We start from the raw sequence: 17,030 nt of genomic DNA on the forward strand, positions 1-17,030 counted from the left end.
TAGGACAGTAATGAATAAAATTATTGCCTTTCCATTATGTTGTTAAGATTATTAGATGGGGATAGTCTGTGTTGCCCTCTATTGGTGATTAATAATTAACTTTTGACAGAATAATTGCTGCTGTATGTGTCATTTATGTGTATTTAATAATTGTATCAGCCAGTATATTTTAGAAAAAAGAATTTGGGAAAACCATCCTAATAGTTGTGGCCATGAATTGGCCACAGTTGAAAAAATTAGATTTCAGGCTTTTTGATTTAACAATTTTATTGACTAAGATAGTATTGAGATACTTTTGCCTTTGATTAATTTTAATTTTAATTTCAATTTTTTTTTTTTTTTTTGTCAGAGCTCCACCTCAGATCAGGCGTCCCAATCGAGAAGTAAGACCTCTGAGGAAAGAAATGGCAGGAGTAGGAGCCCGGGGACCTGTAGGCCGAGCACATCCTATATCAAAGAGTGAAAAGCCTTCTACAAGTAGGGACAAGGACTATAGAGCAAGAGGGAGAGATGACAAGGCAAGATGCTGTCTTTCTGTAATTCACTCACTTGAAGCCCAGGACTTTTGGTGGATGTTACGATTTTTGTTGGCTTTTCAAGATACCCTGGTTTTGATGTGGAAGAGTTAGAAAAAAGTCTCATGCAAAGCCTAAGTAGTCTTTGCATTTTGAAGGCCATGCTGCAATGCAAATTACCTCAGAGGTGTAGTAAATATATATATACACATACATGTATAAAAATATTTAGTGAAATGGATCCCTTGTAAGAAAACGGCTTTAAAACTTTTTTGAAAAATAATAAGTATTCTGAATAGAAGTAAGCAATACATGAAAACAGTTATGGGGAAAGACAAGAAAGTAGATGTATATGTTCACAGAATAAGATGAGGGATATGATGTACTACTTCCAAAAATAAGTATCTTTGATTTATCTGTAGATTATAGTAGAACAAGATTTTTTTTTTTTCCTTGAGAAGATTCCCCATGCTTAGGGTTTATTGTGCACATTTACTTACTTAGGAAATTGATTGGTGAATAAACATAGTACTGGGTGGAAATTGTACTTCCCTTAAAATGGACTTAGGACAGTGGGTTGAAGATAATCTTACAGAGTAAGGAGGTAGCCAGGATGATCTGATGTGTCTCTTAGGCCTTAATTTTAGTAAAAAGAGAAAAATTTTTAAGTGATGGTATTTCCCGTTTCCACCGTGATGTCATAAATGAATGATAAGGTAATCGAATTGCCACAGAGAAGTTTTATTTTACTAGTTAGAGATTCAGGATCTGTCACCACATTCAGGTCATGATATGTATAATAAAGATATATCTAATAACAAGTGGTTATCCATCAAAACTGTATTTGAATATTTTTATTACATGTAATTTTGATCTGTAGATAAGGACTCTAGACCAACTTCCTAGGTCTTATATCCATAATACATAGACCATGACAGAATAAAATTGGTGTTTTCTGAATATTTCTGTTTATGAGATAGTTCAAAGACATATTCTACCTCCCTGCCTCAATAGGACACTGAAGATGAATTAGATTTTTTTAATGTTTGTAATTTGTGGGAGCTTTTATGCCATGAAACAGCAAGTGATTCTATTTCAGATCCTTTTTGGGATTAGTGAAGGGTAGTAATAAATACATTAACTTTTTAAATTTGTTCTCCCCATTATCAAAAGCCACATAAATGGATACTTGAAACTCTGTATCTTAAATATTATTTTTGTTTCTTTTCTTCATTTTTATGCAGCTAACATTGGTGTTTGCATTATAGAGAATACAGTAGGGGCTGAAATCCAACCTCCAGTTTGCTAGTAGCTTTTAGATAAACGTTTAGAACAGGCTAAGGAACTTTCAGTCTTGAATTTACATAAGAGAGGAACCATGGTCATGGTTTACTGGATGCTGCTTTGCTAGGCACTGTTCAAAGTGATTAAACAGTAATTCATGAAACAATACCGTGAAGTAGGTGTCTTACTATCCCCACTTTACAGATGAAGAAACTGTGGTACAGAGCGCTAAAACTTGCCAAGGTCTCACAGTAAGAGATGGAGACTGGAAGAATGGAATTTGTGAAGTCACACATCTTTTTCCTGTTTAACCTTAAGATTTTTCATGTTATGTAGTATCCCCACCTACCGAGCTAGATGAAAAGTCTGGGTTGGATTTACCAAAAGAGATCCAGAACAATTAAATGTTGGTTTTTAAATGTGACTCTTAAGCAAAGAACAAAATAATCAAGCAGCATTTTTTGAATGTCAAATACATTTTTTTTGTTTGTTTGTTTGTTTTTTTTTTTTTTGAGACGGAGTCTCACTCTCGCCCAGGCTGGAGTGCAGCCGTGCGATCTCGGCTCACTACAAGCTCCGCCTCTCAGGTTCACGCCATTCTTCTGCCTCAGCCTCCCAAGTAGCTGGGACTACAGGCACCCGCTACCATGCCCGGCTAATTTTTTTGTATTTTTAGTAGAGACATTGTTTCACCGTGTTAGCCAGAATGGTCAATACATTTTTTTTTTCCTGGAAATTATAAATTGTCTTTCATTTATAATGTTATCAAATGATTCTATAAATCTTAGTTATTCTTTCACTGACATGTAAGTACTCGGAATGTCACTAGAGTAACCCTCTTATGTAAGAAAAGAAAAGAACTCCGCAGTTGTTTGGGGATGAAAGATATTTTCTGAGGCACTGTGGAAACAGAGGGGACTACAGTTTTTCAAAACAAACTCATGCAAACTTCATTAGCCTTTGAAAGGTATATTAGACTCAGTTACAATTTTCGTAACCACGCAAATATTCATTAGGATACTGAAGTTCCTAAAACTCACTGAAGGCTGCGATAGGATTTGAGGCAGCTTAGGTGAAACTAATAGATATCTACTTCTGCTAAAAGCTGATTTGGAAATGAGTGTTGGGGCCAGGGGCAGCGGCTCACGCCTGTAATCCCGGCACTTTGGGAGGCCAAGGCAGGTGAATCGCTTTAGCCCAGTAGTTCAAGACCAGCCTAGGCAACATAGTGTAACCCCATCTCTACTGAAAACACAAAGATTAGCTGGGTGTGGTGGTGCATGTCTGTAATCCCAGCTACTTGGGAGGCTGAGGCATGAGAATCGCTTGAACCTGGGAGGCAGAGGTTACAGTGAGCTGAGATCCAGCCACTGCACACCAGCCTGGGCAACAGAGTGAGACTCGGTCTCAAAAAAAAAAAAAAAAAGGAAAATTAGTGTTGTTTGGAAGTACCCTCAGAAGTATGGGAGTCCCCAGTGTTTATTGTATTGGTTTTTCTTAAGATCAGTTTTGTGTGTTGCTACCAGCTTTAAAATTGAAGCAGAATAGAACAGAAAATTCAGAGTTTATTGCCCATAAGTACAGTATTATTTTGATAAAAATTTATTTATAAAAGTATATACAAATTTATTCATGTGTTTATGTGTACCAACTCATGATCCAGAATGCATTTATTACTTTGTGCCTGGGTCAGAATTTTGAAAGCTGTTGCAGCACTCTAACTACGTACTTAACTTTATAGATGTAAAAAAAAGTGAGGATAAGAGAAGTTAGACATATCTTGCTTAAGGTCCCTGGTATATTTTTGGATTTTTAATTTGGTGTTGGGAACTGTATGTTGAACAACTAATAATAGCAGTAGTAGCAAATGTTAGTCTTCCTTGAGTACACTTACCCTTTTTGAAGCTTTCTACAAAAAAAGCCCTCTTTGAAGCTTTTTACATTTATTGGTTTATTTGATCCCTGCATAATCCTGTGAGCTCAGCATTATTTTTCCTGTTTTATGTGTAAAGAAATTGAGACATTGAAGTCTTAACTGCAAATAGATGGTGAACTAGGATTCGAACCTTGTCTAATTGTAATACCTGAGTTTTTTAATCATGCTATACAGCCTCTTATTTGAAAATGTTTACTATCTTCTTATAAGAGTACCAGTTTATTTTCTGAGAATGATTGTCTTTTTTCTTTTTCTTTTTTAAAATTACTGACAGGCTTCAGGTTAGGTCCAAGCTTAAAATGCTGTTTTTCAGTAAGTAACAATCACTTTGCATAGTGATCTGTTGTTGAGGCTTTATCAGGGTCATCCATAAGGCTAGTTAGTACTCTGTTTATTGAACACATCTTTATTAAGTGCACATTTTGTGTCAGTAATACTTCTAGGTGCTAGAAATACAAACGTTAATGAAATGTAGCTCCTGGCCTGAATAAATTAACTTTTAAGCTTTATTTTTTCAGTTTTATTTCATTATATCTGGTCTCTTCTTCCTACTATAACAAAATAGCTTAGACGGGGTAATATAGAAGGAATAGAAATTTATTTGTCACAGTTTTGGAGGCTGGGAAGTCTAAGATCAAGCCACTAGCAGATTTGGTATCTGCTGAGGGTCTGTTCCTTCTGGATGGCACCTTCTTATGTGTCCTTACAGGATGGAAGGGGCCAAGAAGCTCCCTTGGGAATCTTTTATTAGGGCACTAATTCTGTTCATGAGGGCAGAAACCTCATTGACCTAACCACCTTCCAAAAACCCCATCTCCTAATAACATCATATTGGGGCTTAGATACCAACATGAATTTTGGAAGGATACAAACATTTAGACCATAGCTCCTGGGAAAATCGGATTTATTATTATTTTGCTATTTAAGCTTAGAGTCAAAGAGAAATATACATAGAAGTAATGAAAGGAATTTTTATTTAAGAAGGATAATCTAAAAGTAAAATATCAGGTAGTAGAAGAAATGTTTTTGTTTTATAACCTTAATTTATAAAACTGATTCTCAAGAATTTTTAAGATTATAGTTTTATGGTTAATTAACTGAGTGAAATGAGCAGTACTTCCATTATCTCATGATTAAAGCTATATATGCTTTTAAATAGAATTCAGATTAAAGTACCATAAATAATAATTCTCTGAATTCATTTTAACGTTGTTAAAGGACTTTATTTCGTTGAATTATACATAACAAATGGCCATTTATCATGAGAAGGCTTTCCTTCTTATGAGTAAGTCTAGGGGTATCTGATATGGAGAGATGTTGCGAAGTAGATTGACGTATTCTTTTGAGAGCTATTGATTGATTATGCAAATGAACAGTGACCTCATAAAAAATATTTTTGAAGAAAAGTGCACAAATTATAAGGGTACTTTTTTGATGAATAATGATAATCTAGCCAGTGGTGTATATTAATAACTACTTTTATGAAAAAGTGTATGTGTGTATACACATTAAAGAATAAGATGATAGTGAAACAATAAAAACATGCTAGAGCTTCACTCATCGATCAATGACTTGAGCAGTTTTCAAATACTGGAAGAATAATCAGATTTTTTGTGCTATTTACAGTGTAACAACAGCAAAAATGACATGCTTTTAAGTTTAGTTTGCATTATTAACATTTTCCCCATTACTTTTCTAAGTCTAGGCAGTCAAGAAAACAATAAATCAAGCCCTGATTTATAGCATTTGCTAATTCTATGATATAAATACCACCTATATGATGGATTTCAACATCATGTCACTGAACTCATAGTTGAGATGAGTTTGGATAGCAGCCTACCATTGTATGGTGTTTCCACCACAGAGATACAATAAACTATGGAACCTCAAGAGAATGGATAATAGTAAAATAATTAGGATGTTAGGAGTTTTGAGTATTTATTTCCTTTTTTAAAAATATAACTTATTCAAAGTTTGTGTAATTTAATATTTATTAATGGCTGCATTTCACAGCTGGCTCACAAAATTTCTGAAAATTTAGTAGCTGACTCTCAAAAACTAGTAAGAAACAGCTTCAGCATCTCACTGCATGTAAGCCTTGTAATTCAATGTAACCGTCAGCTCTGGGGTCAAGAAATCGAACATTTGGCACCTCAGAAGCCATATTTATGATCCTTCCCAATCCTTGCCACTTACCTCTTTCCCAAAGGTAACCACTATTCTGACGATTTCTAATGCCATAAATTAATTATGCCTATTTTGGAACCTTATGTACAGTAAGTATTCCTTTGTGTCCAGCTTTTTTTGTCCAACATGTATTTGTGAGATTATTTCCTGTTATATATATTTGTAGTTTATTTTCATTGTCATATAGTAGTATATCACAGTTAAAATCTGTTTTCTTATTAATGGATATTTGGGTTGCTTTTAGCTTGAGACTCTTGTGAGTAATGCTGCTTTGGATGGTTTTCTGCTTATCCTTTGACATATATATGCATGCATTTCTAGTGAGCATATACCTAGGAGTTGAACTGCTGGGTCATAGGATATGCATAAATTAAACTAGTGAATAACACCAGTTTCCAAAGTGGTTATACAAGTTTTCCCTCTTACCTACAGGGGGGAAGTTTTAGTTGCTCCACATCCTTGTCAACACTTGATGTTGTCAGTCTTTTTTAGGTATAATCATATCTCATTGTGATTTTCCCAGGATATTTGCCATGTGTTGCGTATTTACCTGATAATTTATGAGGTGGAAAGCATTTTCGTATGTTCATTGGCTATTTGTATCATCATGCCTTGTTTTTAAGAAATATCTTGTTCTGTCCTTTGAATATTAAGTTCCTCCACAAATTTTGTCTCTGGTGGTAGCTAATTTATAGTGCTGGGTTTTTTTTTGTTTTTTTTTTTTTTACCTTGTTGTACTAGATTAAAGTAGTTTTTATATCTAAATAACTATTTGACCAAACTTGTGATTTAGAATTCTAAACCCGTTTGTGGAAATTTGCGCTATTCTGTTTTTTTACTCACCCACTGTTGATTTTCTTTTCCTGTGCAAATGTCAGCTTAGTCTTTGACGGGGATGAGGTCTTAGGTCATAGGAAGAGTTGCATTCAAATATTTTAACCTCTTATTCAGAAGACTAATACACGTTTTTCTTAGACTGAACAGTCTTACTGTATTTCAGCCTTGCCAAGTGAGAGTGCTTTAGCCTCTTGATTTTAGAATTTGTATATCCTTATTGAACTATCTTAAGTTTCCCACTTTCAAGGCTATTTTAATAGGAGTGTATGAGCTCTTATTTAATGTGGTATTTGGTATTTCTTATATAGTAAGATTAAATGTGGGGCCTTAATAGCCGTATATGTTTTTTCTTATCCTCTCTCAGACTCTACCACTCATTTTAGCCATTCTGTATACTACAGAAAGTGTAAAATAAAACATGAGAGAACACACTGTCCCTGGCTTGTTGGCATCAGAGCAGCCAGAGAGTTCCTCTTAAATATAGGTCAGATTGTGTCTTCTGCTCATAACTTTCAGTGGCTTCTTATCTTAGATTAAATGCCAAGTCCTTATAATGGCCTACAAGGCTCTGCATAGTCTGGCATCCATTTCTTCTTTGACCTCATCTTCTTTCTCCCCTCATCTCATTTCTTTCTGTTGGCTTCTGTGTTGTTCCTCAGATTTGTGAAGTGTATGCTGACTGTGACAGATTTGAGCTTGCTGTTCTGTCTCTGTTTTACTATATATTTTACTTATTAATATATTGTGCCTCCTAACTTGAATATATGCTTCATGAGGGCAGGGGTTTCTGTTTGGTTCACTGCGATATCCCCGGTGCTTAGAATAGTGCTTGTCACATAGTACTGGCAAATATTGTTGAAAGAACATATATATTGATAGGTGTGCAGAATGATATGGATTCATAATTTCAATTTAAATGTATTAACACTCAAATGCAGGGCATGATACTGAAATTAGTAAGCACTGTTTGCATTTATTAACTTATTTTACTTTGTAAAATAAAGTCTTAAGAGTGGAATGCAATTTAGAAACCTTGTCTAACTTTTCCTCTGTTGTTTCTCACATTGGGGTAAGAGTAGCCCAGGGGTGTGCAGCAGTATGCTAGAGTACAAAGTGGTTGAAAGCACTGAATCTGGGGCTGTATTCCCTAGGATCTTGCTGCGTGTCCTTGGGCAATTTACTTACCCTCTCTGTGCCTTGGTTTTCTCATCTATGAGATGGAAATAATAAGAGTACCTACCTCATAGGACTTTTAGGATTAGTAAGTTAAATATATCCAGTGCTTAGAACAATACGTGGCACATTGAGTAGGCAGTATATGAGTTTTAATTATCATTGTAACATGAAAGTGGGGGACTAACACAGATATGAAATAGAATACAAAATCACTTTTTAAAAAAAGAAATAATTGCCATTCTAATTGGTGTGAGATGGTATCTCATTGTGGTTTTGATTTGCATTTCTCTAATGACCAGTGATGATGAGCTTTCTTCATATGTTTGTTGGCCACATAAATATCTTCTTTTGAGAAGTGTCTGTTCATATCGTTTGCCCACTTTTTGATGGGGTTTTTTGTTTTTTTTTCTTGTAAATTTAAGTTCCTTGTGGATTGTGGATATTATTAGCCCTTTGTCAGATGGATAGATTGCAAAAATTTTCTCCCATTCTGTAGGTTGCCTGTTCGCTCTGATGATAGTTTCTTTTGCTGTGCAGAAGCTCTTTAGTTTAATTAGATCCCATTTGTCAATTTCGGCTTTTGTTGCAATTGCTTTGGTGTTTTAGTCATGAAGTCTTTACCCATGCCTATGTCCTGAATGCTATTGCCTAGGTTTTCTTCTAGGGTTTTTATGGTTTTAGGTGTTATGTTTAAGTCTTTAATCCATCTTGAGTTAATTTTTGTATAAGGTATAAGGAAGGGGTCCAGTTTCAGTTTTCTGCATATGGCTAGCCGATTTTCCCAACACCATTTATTAAATAGGGAATCCTTTCCCCATTGCTTGCTTTTGTCAGGTTTGTCAAAGATCAGATGGTTGTAGATGTGTGGCACTATTTCTGAGGCCTCTGTTCTGTTCCATTGGTCTATATATCTGGTTTGGTACCAGTACCATGCTGTTTTGGTTACTGTAGCTTTGTAGTATAGTTTGAAGTCAGGTAGCATGATGCCTCCAGCTTTGTTCTTTTTGCTTAGGATTGTCTTGGCTATATGGGCTGTTTTTGGTTCCATATGAAATTTAAAGTAGTTTTTTTCTAATTCTGTGAAGAAAGTCAATGGTATCTTGATGGGGATAGCATTGAATCAGTAAATTACGTTGGGCAGTATGGCCATTTTCACGATATTGATTCTTCTATCCATGAGCATGGAATGTTTTTCCGTTAGTGTCCTCTCTTATATCCTTGAGCAGTGGTTTGTAGTTCTCCTTGAAGAGGTCCTACACATCCCTTGTAAGTTGTATTCCTAGGTATTTTATTCTCTTTGTAGCAGTTGTGAATGGGAGTTCACTCATGATTTGGCTATTATTGTTGTATAGGAATGCTTGTGATTTTTGCACGTTGATTTTTGTATCCTGAGACTTTGCTGAAGTTGCTTATCAGCTTAAGGAGATTTTGGGCTGAGACAATAGGGTTTTCTAAATATACAGTCGTGTCATCTGCAAACAGAGACAATCTGACTTTCTCTCTTCCTATTTGAATCCCCTTTATTTCTTTCTCTTTCCTGATTGCCCTGGCCAGAACTTCCAATACTGTGTTGAATAGGAGTGGTGAGAGAGGGCATCCTTGTCTTGTGCCAGTATTCAAAGGGAATGCTTCCAGCTTTTGCCCATTCAGTGTGATATTGGCTGTGGGTTTGTCATGAATAGGTCTTATTATTTTGAGATATGTTCCGTCGATATCTAGTTTATTGGGAGTTTTTAGCATGAAGGGGTGTTGAATTTTATCGAAGGCCTTTTCTGCATGTATTGAGATCATCACGTGGTTTTTGTCATTGATACTGTTCATGTGATGGATTACGTTTTTGATTTGCGTATGTTGAACTAGCCTTGCATCCCAGGGATGAAGCCGACTTGATTATGGTAGATAAGTTTTTTGATGTGCTGCTGGATTCGGTTTGCCAGTATTTTATTGAGAATTTTTGCTTTAATGTTTATCAGGGATATTGGCCTGAAATTATCTTTTTTTGTTGTGACTTTGCCAGGTTTTGGTATCAGGAAGATGCTGGCCTCATAAAAATGAGCTAGGGAGGAGTCCCTTTTTTTTTTTAATTGTTTGGAATAGTTTCAGAAGGAATTATACCAGCTCCTCTTTGTACCTCTGGTAGAATTTGGCTGTGAATCCGTCTGGTCCTGGGCTTTTTTTTGGTTGGCAGGCTATTAATTACTGTCTCAATTTCAGAACTTGTTATTGGTCTCTCTAGGGATTCGACTTCTTCCTGGTTTAGTCTTGCTAGGGTGTATGTGTCCAGGAATTTATCCATTTCTTCTAGATTTTCTAGTTTATTTGCGTAGAGGTGTTTGTAGTATTCTGTGATGGTAGTTTGTATTTCTGTGGAATCAGTGGTGATACCTGTTTTGTCATTTTTTATTATGTCTATTTGATTCTTCTGTCTTTTCTTCTTTATTAGTCTGGCTAGCGGTCTGTTTTGCTAATCTTTTCAAAAAACCAGCTCCTTGATTCATTGATTTTTTGAAGGGTTTGCTGGAAAGGATATGGAGAAATAGGAACGCTTTTACACTGTTGTGGCAGTGTAAATTAGTTCAACCATTGTGGAAGACAGTGTGGCAATTCCTCAAGGATCTAGAACCAGAAATACCATTTGATCCAGCAATCCCATTACTGGGTATATACCCAAAGGATTATAAATCATTTTATAAAGACACATGCACACGTACGTTTATTGCAGTACTATTCACAATAGCAAAGACTTGGAACCAACCCAAATGCGGATCAGTGGTAGACTGGATAAAGAAAATGTGGCGCATATACCATGGAATACTATGCAGCCATAAAAAAGGATGAGTTCATGTCCTTTGTAGGGACATGGATGAAGCTGGAAACCGTCATTCTCAGCAAACTAACACAGGAACAGAAAACCAAACACCACATATTCTCACTCGTAAGTGGGAGTTGAACAATGAGAACACATGGACACAGGGAGGGGAACATCACACACTGGGGCCTGTTGTGGAGTGGGGGACTAGGGGAAGGATAATATGAGGAGAAATACCTAATGTAGATGATGGGTTGATAGGTGCAGCAAACGACCATGGCACGTGTATACCTATGTAACAAACCTGCATGTTCTGCACATGTATCCTAGAACTTAAAGTATAATAAAAAAAAAAAGAAAAAGAAAAATAATGAGATTTCCAAGAAATTTTGCACTTTCTTTGGGCCATTGAAATCAGGCAACAGATGAATAAATTAGGCAAGTGAGAGGCAGTGGCTTTACAGGAAAAAGATCAGCTATAATTCTGCTTAGACATCCCTGCGACTATGACCCAGTGATTTTTATTACTAATTGGCCAGTAATTTCTGATGCGTGGTAGCTTACTACCTAATGAGTTGATTCATCTGTTGGACAGAATCTATTGTTAGAAAATTCTTTCTTTTGCTGATCTGAAATCTATCTCTTTTGTTACTGGCCCTTGCTTTTTTTTTTTTTTGGCTTAATACCTAGTAGGCCTGTTGGTTGTATTGCCCCATTAGAATTTACTTCTTCAGCTTAAATGTCTCCAGTTTCCTTGGTCTTCCTCCGTATGACATGGGTTTTGAACCCTTTATCATCTTGATTATCCTTCACCGGGTGTAATTTATCAGTATTTCTCTTAAAATGCAAGACCCAGAACTAGTAACTGATCATGTTTCACTTAATCTGCCAGTGTGAGAGGTTGTATAGTAAAATGTAAGAAACATTTGCATTTTAGGGCAAACTATATCATTAATTGACTGTAATATTTGGTTAGTCACTTTGAGCCTAACTTTCCTCAAATAGAAGATTATCCAACACTAGTAAAAGATGAGTAACAAAGCTTTCTTGATATGGGAAATTTTGATATTAGTAAAAAGCTAAAATATTTTGCTTTCATGAGAAAAAAAGTATATCAACCTTCATGCTAAAAATCAAATTCTTGCTAATATTTACCTTAGTCAACTCATATGAAAATCTAAGGAAAGAATTCTAAGAGCATTTCAGTGACATTGCAGTTAGTATTATTTATGTACACTTAATAATATCTTGGGAGAGGTTAGCTTTATTTCCTTTAATAGTTTTCTTTAGGTATTGCATTTAATCTAGCTGTTTATATTTGATGTCTATATTCTAATTTAAGTATTTGTTATGAAGAATAACTATCACCCATTTTAGTGATTTCCTGGTAAAACCAAATTAATTTTAGTTTTCCTAAGTCTGTTTTTTATAACCTCACCATTTTGATTTGAAAACGTTTCCAGAATCTTTTTTGTAGTCCTCGATCGGTATTCAAGTCTCATGTGTACCACTGAGAAACTTTGGGTTCTCAGGCAGGTCATTTAACTGGCCTATACACACACTTCTTCTGCATAGTAAGAGGCTTGTACTTCTTTGATTCTCCTCCTCTACCCCGTCCTCTATAGGAGCCAGAAGAAATCCAAACTCACCTCTGCCCATATCTTCAACCTCTTTCTTCTGCGCAATACCTTTTATCTATACTGGCTACTCAGGTTTTTTCACAGCACTTCACAGTTTATATGTGTTTTTGCTTTATTTACTTATTACTTGTTTCCCCCACTAGACTAGATGCTTGATGAGGACAGATAATGTATTTTCACTCACTGCTCTAAAACCTAATGCACAATAACATGTGTTGCACATAGAAGATGCCCAAATATTTACTGTTTTTAAAATCCTATGATACTCCTATTACTTTGAGATAGGCATGCAGCTTTTTCTTTCTCCTGAGGTAGTGTTTATTAAGTTCTTTCCAGCCACTTGGACATTCATATTAAAATGAAATTTTAATTTTAACTTGGTAAATATAAATTACAATGCCATATGAAGGCTCAAGCTCTAGATATGTCAGTTTCTGTTGTATTCTTTCGTTGATACCTTTCTAGAATAGTTTTTAAATGATTACAGAATGTTCCTAGTGATTTGTTTGAATATAACTTGGTAGCCTTGGCCTATCCGTATTATAAAATGTGACTCTAGCCTAAGCTTAAGTTTGTTGATGTTATGTTTGTTGTGCAGGTGCCAAAAATTTACTCCTTTTAATATTGTCAGTATTGATACCTGTCATCTGGAATGCAGGAATCTTCCTGAAAATTTACTAATAAATTTAATACTACTGCCATACTGCCCAGAAATAATTTATTTTTTTGGGTGAAGCACCAGAATACTATTTGGTCACTTACCTAGTGGCTTAAAGGAACCAGAGCATCTGTCCAAGGGAGCCATTTAGTTTCCTCCAGCACTTGTGATTGAGCCTTTTGACTATTTCAGAGGTGGGATTGGAGAAGTTTGTCTTGTTCTGTTGTTTCTTTTCAGGTTGAAGTTTAGGAGATTGACTCATTTTGACCATTTTCTCGTTTCGTTTTTACTCTAGGCAGTAACTGGGGCTAAAGCTCTGGGGAGGCACTTGGCTGTGCTTGCTGAAGTATTTCCATAGTTGGACTGTCTCTGGCAAATAAGTGAATTTCATTTAAAGCTCTTCAAAGCTGTGTAAATCTTGGCAGAACACCATAGAAACCACAGCATAAAATTTCTTTTAAAACAACTATATTATTAAATGAAGAATTTGGGGTAAAGCTTATTGCTTTAATGGTCTTAATACTATTTAAAAAGATCCTTCCACATTAATATTCAAAATGTTCTCTAGTAGTGGTGGAAATCCTCTGCATCTACCAGTTCAAAGGTAGGCTTTCCCAGTCTTTTGGGATTTAGCAAGGATCAGTTTAGTCTTACCTGCAACTGTCCCTGCAAGAATGTAGATTTGAAGTTTTTAATAAAGTTGACCAGTTCATGTATTTCTGATGAATTAAATAGAGGAGAATGGCATTTGAGTAATCAGAAAATATTACTTTAAAATAATAAAAATTATTTAGAAAGTGATGGCATTATAATGTTTTCAAAGCGTAATGATGTTAACTAAATTATCCATTATTGACTAGTACTTTTTTTTATACCTATCCCCAGGGAAGGAAGAATATGCAAGATGGTGCAAGTGATGGTGAAATGCCAAAATTTGATGGTGCTGGTTATGATAAGGATCTGGTGGAAGCCCTTGAAAGAGACATTGTATCCAGGAATCCTAGCATTCATTGGTTAGAGTCTTTCAAATTATTGAATGAAAGTAGAGGAGCACACAAGTTATAGGTTGTCTTGGTGTGAGTTTTCTCTTGTTATTCATTAATTTGATTATGACCACATCTATAATATGAAAGTATAGAATTGACGGGACAGTTCTGTTGAAGTAACCAAGGACATTTTACATGTTAATTTGAAGTTGATATATAACTGACAAAAGTTGTTAATTCAATGACATGTCCTCATTAATAACTAATGTTTTCACTGATCTTTTTATGCAGTAAGAATTAGAATAATGTTCTTAATATGAGAATAATTTCGTAAGTAAAAAATATTAAAAGAATTAGTTTTGACCATAAATCAAAGATCCCTGAATAAACATTATGAAACTTTGCTGTTCTTTCAAAGGGATGACATAGCAGATCTGGAAGAAGCTAAGAAGTTGCTAAGGGAAGCTGTTGTTCTTCCAATGTGGATGCCTGACTTTTTCAAAGGGATTAGAAGGCCATGGAAGGTGAGAATTTATTAAATTGGTTTTGGTATAAGAATGCTACTTGGCATTGGAGTGAAAGGCAGCATTGCTGTAGTTTTTGATGTATTTAACCCATTTTGAAAAGGTTGGGAGAAGTTTATGTACACCCAAAACACCTGGATTTGAATTTGTAGTTGTGATGTGTTACATCTGCATAGCAGGAGAGATGGGCTTGGACTGTTGAAACTATATAGTCTTTAGGTCACCTCCCTCAGGGATGCTGAGCTAGAGATTAGTTTTAAGAATTTTCTAGATGTATGGTTCTGTAAATAAAAAGTTAAGCAGATTAAGCAGAAATAATGCATGGTCTTATAGAAGAAAGGTGTGATCAAACAGTTATTTTTCAAAAGTTGGAATATTTCTCACTGATGGTTAATTATTTTGTTTTAACTTGAAAACAAATGTTTTTTCTAGAAAGAGGTCTTCAGCTGTGTTTTAAAAAACTACTTCTTGGCCTGGTACCGTGGCTCACACCTGTAATCCCAGCACTTTGGGAGGCTGAGGAGGGTGGATCACGAGGCCAGAAGATCAAGACCATCCTGCCCAACATGGTGAAACCTCATCTCTACTAAAAATACAAAAATTAGCTGGGCATGGTGGTGCACGCCTGTAATCCCAGCTACTCAGGAGGCTGAGGCAGGAGAATCGCTTGAACCCGCGAGTCGGAGGTTGCAGTGAGCCAAGATCACGCGACTACACTCCAGCCTGGCAACAGAGCGAGACTCTATCTCAAAAAAAAAAAAAAAAAAAGATCACTTCTTATGTCATTACAAAATATCTGACTTTATCAATTTATTCTGTCCTTGCTGTGCTTTTGTAGTATTTATTGGCAAACTGGATTAAAAAAATAAATTTAAAGATATATTTCTAAAGAATCTTTTTCCTGACCAAATATTTTTTTTCTGCAACAGTAGAATAAAATTCTTGAACTATTATTCTTTTTTAAAAAGTTATGTTTGAATTTTTTATGGATTTGTGAGAATAGATTATTTACTACAATGGGACAATAAATGTATTTTATTTATTTTTTGAGACTGAGTCTCACTGTGTTGCCCAGGCTGGTGTGCAGTGGCATGATCTTGGCTCACTGCAACCTCCGCCTCCTGGGTTCAAGCGATTCTTGTGCCTCAGCCTCCTGAGTAGCTGCAATTACAGGTGCGTGCCACAACGCCCAGCTAATTTTTGTATTTTTGGTAGAGGTTGGGTTTTGCCATATTGGCCAGGCTGGTCTTGAACTCCTGGCCTCAAGTGAACCTCCCACCTTGGCCTCCCAAAATGCTGGGATTACAAGCATGAGCCACTGTTTCAGGCCTGATAAATGTATTTTAAAGAATACATGAAAATAAGGAGACCTCAGAAATTTTTCAGGCTTATAAAATTGGTCTCAAAATGTAAATTCCAGAATTTCAGAACTGGAATGAGTCTTTGAGATCATCTTAAATCCCCACTATTTGACGGACTAGAAAATTGAAGTCCAAATAGGTTGTGACAACCGTAATAGACCTTTAGAAAATTTAAAATTCAATGTGTCTCAGCTTCTTATGTTTATATGTGCATTTCCCTCCGTGGCACACTTTCTCCTGCATTGTGTGATACCATTCCTTTATCCATCAGGCACTTATTTAGCCCTGTTATATGTAATTACGGTTCCTCGTTTTTCAAGACGTAGTCCCTGAGCTGTGAGACATCCTAAATGGAGAGCTGGGCAGTTACATGTAGCTTTCAGTGTTAGGCACTAGCAGAGCCTAATGGGTGTTACAGTCCACATGTGCTTGGAAAGCTCAGCAAAGCACAAACATGACATGATTAAAGAAGGCTTTATGCTTGAGGATGTGGGATTCAAGCTGCAATTTGTAGGATTATGAGGATTTCACTATGTTGGAGGAGACATTTTGGAAATGTAGGAACTTAGGGATGAATGACGTGAGCGGTGGAATATAGTGAGAAAGTGTAAGTGTGTTTGGGAAATAGATGCATTGAAGTTTTGTAAGGAAGGCAGCATAGAATATTGGTAAGGGGCACAGATCCTGGATCCAGACTGGGTGCATGCGAATTCTAGCCCTTTCCACTTATTCTGTGATCTTGAGCAAGTTATGAAACTTCTCCATGACTCAGTTTCCTTATCTATAAAATGGGAATAGTAATGGTTTTCTCATAGGGTATAGTGAGGTTAAAATGAGTTAATGAGGCCTTAGAACTATGTAAATGTTGAAAAAATAAATTAGTGGAAGATTCAAATGGGAAGGTAGGTTGAGGCCAGATTGTATTTCCCAGGAGTTCGATTCTTTTTCTGTAGGTGTTTGGGAGACTTCTTTGAGCAGATAGGTAGCATAGTTAAATCGGTGAGTTGGGAAAAACAATCTGGTAGCAATGAGCACAGAAAGACGGGAGGCAACGAGCATGTTCAGAAGTGATTGGCAGTAGTTTAGGCTTAAAATTCAAAGAGCCTGAATTGGGATG

The 17,030-nt window shown here is 35.9% G+C and overlaps 1 protein-coding gene across 6 annotated transcripts in view; it reads left to right on the top strand.

The window, feature by feature from the left end:
* Nucleotides 1-17,030, top strand: part of KATNAL1 (katanin catalytic subunit A1 like 1) — a 99,183-nt gene that overhangs the window by 43,698 nt on the left and 38,455 nt on the right. For all 6 annotated transcript variants that reach the window (XM_003270229.4, XM_030818574.1, XM_003270230.4 and 3 more), the window contains exons 4-6: nt 350-518; nt 13,928-14,055; nt 14,447-14,552. In XM_003270229.4, the coding sequence (XP_003270277.1) occupies nt 350-518; nt 13,928-14,055; nt 14,447-14,552 (403 nt within the window). The remainder of the gene's footprint in view (nt 1-349; nt 519-13,927; nt 14,056-14,446; nt 14,553-17,030) is intronic.

This window comes from Nomascus leucogenys, chromosome 9 (assembly GCF_006542625.1).
Source record: "Nomascus leucogenys isolate Asia chromosome 9, Asia_NLE_v1, whole genome shotgun sequence".
Taxonomy (NCBI): domain Eukaryota; kingdom Metazoa; phylum Chordata; class Mammalia; order Primates; family Hylobatidae; genus Nomascus; species Nomascus leucogenys.